The following is a 6,167-nucleotide window of genomic DNA, read 5'->3' as shown; positions in this document are numbered from 1 at the left end:
AGGACTTTTCGACTCAGTTTTTTATTAGGAATAGCACTGTATGATTAGTGTACGTTATTTCAGATACATCCTGTGTATATATATATATATATATGTACAATGTTCATTTCGGATATGGCACTACACATATGACAGGATAAATAAATTTTTAATATAAATTAATTTTTAATCAAGGCGCGTTGCGAAAAACAATAGGATAACGACACCGTAGTAACAAGTACCGGTAATAAACGAATAAACATGCGCCTATATACAAAAATCTGTTTGAGAATACTGAGACGCCTGGGTTATAAGAAAATTACTTTAAATGTTAATCATTGCAGAAAATTTGCGGATAGACGTTTCCAATAGCACCCAAATACCAAGCGAGTAATGGATTCCATCGCCAAAAGCTTTAAAAATTAAATTTCTCGTACATAATTGACGCGAAATGTATCCGACCCTGAAGAATGGGCGCTCACATTATGACATACTTGCAGCATTGAACCCAGGCCGCTCAATAATGCTTGATATGCATTGTAAACCTGTCAGATAAATTTACAATGTAAACGAAAAGAAATATCTGAAAGTTGGAATAATGTAAAATAATGTAAAAATAATCTTGTCCATTGTCAAGATAATTACGTTACGCTTAAATCCGAGTCATATTGAATAATGGTAAAGCGTAGGATAAGAATAGGAGAAAAAGTTTTACCTCTGTATATGCCTGACACATTGCTTCATAAAGTGTTTGGTGTTGGCGAATGTGAGATTCAAGCACTGGAATTTCACTGGGTAGATTACTCATTTCGCACGCTTGACTCCAGCCAGCTACATTATCGACATACTGTTCCGCTTTATGATGAAACACTACACTTAAACTAAGTACCGCAGTACGTTCATCGAGACCTGCGGCAAATTCCTTCCAAGCTTGATCCAAACGTCCCGCCACCGCTCGTACATGCCCAGCCGCATAATGCTGTGTCTCCAGCAATTTTCCAGCCATTGTGAGAATTTTATTGATATTCACGTAAACATTCATCGAGCTCATTGTAAAATGTTTATGTTCCTCCTGCAAATTTTTGGCCAACTGATACGAGCGGCCAATCTCCACGTAACTGGCGAGAAATGCTTCTCGGTTGTGACAAATCCAATCAAACATTTTCTCGCAATCTTGCTCAAATAATCGCAGCTGAAAACATTGATCTAATTTCATCTTCTTGATGTGCCATAATTGTAAGAGATGCTGTTGCGCTGCGTGCACAGAATCCAAATGCTGAATAACCAAGGTAGCCAGTGCTCGTCCATCAGAATCTGTGCAACTTGCCGCGCCACAGTCAATACTTCCTCCTTCTCCACTGGTTGCTGTTGCGTCTGAAAACACATACATATATTTACATGCATGTATATGTTTACATTAATTGAAAGCGCACTTTGTACGTTTGTTATTATTGTTTCAAAAAGACAAAAGTGACAAATGCTCGCTAACCATTATTAAATCGCTGAAGCAAGCGTTGTCCAACAACTTGGATATCTTCCACTGGGACTTTGATGATTTTTTTTTTCATCTCATTATGTAGATCAATTCCGTGCTTAGCTCCCGCAACATCGTCAGCGAAGTCATTTCGACTGAGATCCTCTTGCAAGTCATCTAATCGATCGAGAAGATCTGCTGCCTGCCACGTAAAATCTTCCACAACTAATCTAGTATCGATCCACTGGGCATGATCGTATTGCAAGGATCCATCTAAATCTGCAGTGAGCTGAGAAGGATCTATAACTTTTACAAGAGCCTCTAAGCTGATTGTATTAATCTGAAATTAATGTAGTTTAGATTGATAACATTATAAATATCTATAAATCAGGATTGGGTGCCTACTTAAAGAGTTAAGTTGAAAAGTTAAATAACTTTAATTTAACTTTCTTGAAGTCAGCCATTCTGTCGATGAAAATAAAGGTGTTGCGAAACGCTGCGCGCCTATCAACAAGTAGATCTACATTATATGGAGCTTGATTCTCAAACTCGTATAAATTTGTTTGCATATGAAACTGACTCGTTTTCGACAACTTTCGAGAAAAATTGTCCGATAGAAATTTCAAAATAGCTTTATTACTTAAATTTAATAGGTATATGTAAACAAAATGTGTATCTAGAGTATCTTTCTAAACAAACCGAGAATTAAACTATTATATTTGTTATTTTCGTTAGTAATTAGTTAAAACGACTGAGACCCTGAAATCATGAACAGTGAAATAAATTTAACTTTTCAATTACTTTTTTTCATTAACTTAACATTTAATTCAACTAACTTTATTATGGATTAATCTGTATCTTAATTAAGTTAAATTTTCAAAGCTGTTAACTTTAATTTAACTTGATCCAAAGAAAAACTTAATCAACCTTATCCAACCTATGTATAAATATAATAGTTGAAGCATAATTAGAGTTAGATGCATACATAATAATTCAAATTTAATTACCTCAAAATTATACTTCTTCTGTTTACCCAATGAAGTTCTCTGTTTCTGCCAAAAGTTGTCTGGTTTAATAAGAAAAGCTACATGAACCGTGCGATGAAAATGCTCGTGTAACACCTAAAGATATTTATAAATTACTTTTACATTCGACATTCGCATGTAATTTCACAAAATCGTTACAACATGGGAAGCAAATGACATTTTGAAATACAGACATTAAGAAAAGAGATGTAACCTTTAAAATTGGTTTGACCGAGTCCCACGTTGTACCACGCATATCCACAATCACAGTAAATCGCAGGCCCCTGGCTTCATCACTCGGGATGGCAAACAAATATTGTAGAAGACGTCTGTAATCCTCGGGTTTTGCACGTTCGCGTCTCGGTGTGCTTGGAAACAGAAGCACAGGTCCTCCTCTACGATCCCTTCCACCTGGTAGTATTGCCAAACGTTCTTGCAGCAATGGCAATACTTCTGCTGCTCGTGTTCCATCCATTATCTTCTCGTTTTATTAAATGGTCATCATCTGCTTCCATTAATATAGAATTATAGAAAACAGACGTTTGTGTGATAGGTTTTAGCTTTTGTCATCATTTTTATAACTGTAGTGCAATAATTGCAAAATAATATATGATTATGAGAGTCTGTTTTTAAATAAAAATTATATTTATACTCAATAAAAATAGCTATATATAATTATGAGAGATCTGGCTCAGCTTCAAATATTAAAGCTACTTGAATAAATTTGTCTGCATTTAGCTTCTTAAGAAGAGCTACAATGTAAAAAAGGGATAATTATATATTATATAGAAAAGCACTTGCAATAGTCAAATTCAAGGTCATTTTATACACACACACACGCGCGCGCGCGCGCGCGCAGACACACACACACACACACTATGTATATATTTATACACCTAGTGCACACATAGAAAAAAAAATATATATATATATGATGTGTGTATGTGCATCCATAATACGCATATGCAAATAAATATAATGTACCAATTAGGGCGTCCGCGCCGCGCGTCCCATTCCTTCTACTGCTCCCTAAGTCCCTAATTGGGAAGCTCGCCGACTCGCCATACACGAGAGTGGAATGCGAGACACGAGAACTGTTCCTGCGGCGTGGGAGTGCGCGCACGATGTGATATCGGAATAGCAACCGCGTATCTATCACCTATCCTCAGGAATTGTCTGTCTTTCGCCGTCCTGTCACTCCACTCTGCTACCTCCCCCACCCTGTCAAAATACTATTGCAGCCTTTGGATGCCCCCCCCCCCTCTCTCTCTCTCTCTCTCTCTCTCGACTCGTGAACCACTACTCACAATTAAATTTTACCACCACACGTGGGAGATGGGAGACTAACATGAAGAAGATATGAAGGTGACCGCGACAAGTCCAATAAACTATTTACGACAATAAACCGCATGGTGTACGTGATGTATCATTTTATTCCTACTTACCGAATCGGTCAAACAACTATAAACTGATACCGTGCATATCATGCGCTTGACGAAACATAGCCACAACGTCATGGAGGGGGGAGAAGGCGGGGGAGAGAAGAGTGCAGGACAATCAATCTTATCAATTGTCTCATCCCTCTAGATACAGCGGCATGTCATAGATATTCGATTTTGTCGTGCCAAACCAAATTGCGTTTCATAACAATTTACCATCGACTATATAATGGAAGTTCTACAATGAGTGAATGAGTCGGTAGTCGGTAATCGGAAATCTTAAGCAATCTTAACCGTAGTTGTACAAGTTGGTTATTGGCTAATTTCGCCGATTAAGACTTTAAGGACTTCCGCCGACTACACAGACTTGTACAGAGACTGCTACAGACTCATAGCAGGAAATAAAACCTCGATAAAAGTATCGCTGAGACTCGAATGAATTGCCTAGACTGCGTTTCTCGCTGGCTGCCGCTTTCCCGAAAATTCGTGAAAAGCGACTCACCTGTAGAAAGCTCGTTCGCGCAAGCGACGACCTCACGTCTTTGTTTTCTGCCTGTGTGTTAGCGGGTCCGAGTTGGTGCGTCGGGCCAGCCGTTCATAATGTCGTTTCATCGGTGTCCACAACTATCACAAGAGTGGAGTCTCGAAATCATCACTTTATTACCATGTTCGTATAAACGAAAACGAGCTTCCAACACAACTTTAAGCTTCACTTCACTCTTCGTTCACCAAACCACACAGCACCCAGCACGCAGCACCATGCAGCCAAACCAAACTTTACCAAACCAGTCTGACCGAAACTGTTCAAGGCGATCAAGGGCACCAACCAAGTGAGCATGGTATAATGCTGCGTTCAGCAGAACGTTCGTTTTGCAACTATTGGAAGTTTCCTTGGAGCTGATTGGATCATACTTTTAGATCTAGAAGAATGGTCCTATCTCAGCAGACAATCATAAAACGGTTGCAAAACTGTTGAGTCTGCTGAACGCAGCCAGTATCGCCTTGCTGGTTGGTTGCTGCTGGTTGCTGCTCCGCTGTAACCAATTTTGTCAGCCAATCAGAAATCTGTCCAAAGTGCAAAAAGCAATATGGCTGCCTCTATGATACGGGACATGGGCCTGATTAGGGCCGGTATTCATAGTCAGATCTTAAATTTAAGATTGTCTTAAGTTCAGCCTTGAGGTATCATGAACCAATCAGAGAGCCGCATTAGCATTTTAAGACATTACTTAAGACGGTCTTGAAATAAGAACCGACTATGAATACCGGCCTAGGTTAGCTCTTACGCCGTAGTCGACATCGTGAATTAGTAAGTGGCTAAGAAATCAGCCAGCCAGAATTATACTCGTTCACAGTGACATTAAAAAGAGTAGGTCAGATGAATATCTGTAAACTGTAAAATATTATATAACAATTCAAATCATGCCAAATATATCAATTTTATATATTAGTGAGATAATGTAAGATAATGTTAGAAAGTTAGCATGTTAGCATGTTAGTAATGTTGTTATGATAATGTTAGCATGTTAGTAATGTTGCATTAGTAAGATAATGTTTAATAATTTCTTATGAATAATGTTTTTCTATTTCTTATTCGTAATCATTTAATCTTCTATATTACTATTTTACTTATTAATTTATTGATCAATGTATCTATTTATAATTATTTTACTTTTATTATGTATTTTTATTATTTTACGAGGCTTTTATAACAGTATTTTCATATTATATATTTACAAACGTTTTTATTTACATTTTTATCATACACATTTATCAATGTTGCCTTTGAAAATCGCGCTGCATTTTGGACAGATTCCTGATTAGCTGGCTTATTGCTTGGCCGCCATGATGCGCGTTGGTTCATCTGTCTTATTACATCATGATGGCTCCTGCACACAGAACGCGGCAACGCTTACCGCGCGGCGGAAGTTGTCACACTAATCAATAATTCTATAAAGCTCGATCAGACTACCGACTCTGCAAGCCGACCCGACTACCAACTCTGGGGTGCGTTCCAAAATTCATTCCGAGTAACAGAGTTTAACTCTACGCCGTTCCAAAACGCGAGGTAACCATATGGGCGGAGCCTATTCGTTCCAAAAGTATGAGTAAATCTACCTCGGAGTCAACTCTATGAACCCTGCTTCCGAGGTGGGTTGAAAGAGTAAGTGCGGCAAACGAAATTTGAATATTGAGATGATGCAACACACGAAGCGAGACGCACACGTCCGTCCCGTTCGAGCGGTCTCT

At 38.4% G+C, this 6,167-nt stretch overlaps 1 protein-coding gene across 1 annotated transcript in view; it reads right to left on the bottom strand.

The window, feature by feature from the left end:
* The window catches only part of trio (trio Rho guanine nucleotide exchange factor), a 29,597-nt gene extending 24,891 nt beyond the window's left edge, over positions 1–4,706 (bottom strand). The window contains 6 exon segments of the mRNA XM_018459177.1: positions 417–524; positions 695–1,353; positions 1,469–1,793; positions 2,461–2,574; positions 2,693–2,983; positions 4,420–4,706. Coding sequence (XP_018314679.1) covers positions 417–524; positions 695–1,353; positions 1,469–1,793; positions 2,461–2,574; positions 2,693–2,953 — 1,467 coding nt within the window. The 5' untranslated portion in view covers positions 2,954–2,983; positions 4,420–4,706.
* Between the last annotated feature and the right edge of the window lie 1,461 nt (positions 4,707–6,167).

The sequence above is a fragment of the Mycetomoellerius zeteki genome, unplaced genomic scaffold (assembly GCF_001594055.1).
Source record: "Mycetomoellerius zeteki isolate Tzet28-1 unplaced genomic scaffold, Tzet1.0 scaffold8, whole genome shotgun sequence".
In the NCBI taxonomy this organism is placed as follows: domain Eukaryota; kingdom Metazoa; phylum Arthropoda; class Insecta; order Hymenoptera; family Formicidae; genus Mycetomoellerius; species Mycetomoellerius zeteki.
This window is presented reverse-complemented; position numbering and strand designations above follow the sequence as displayed.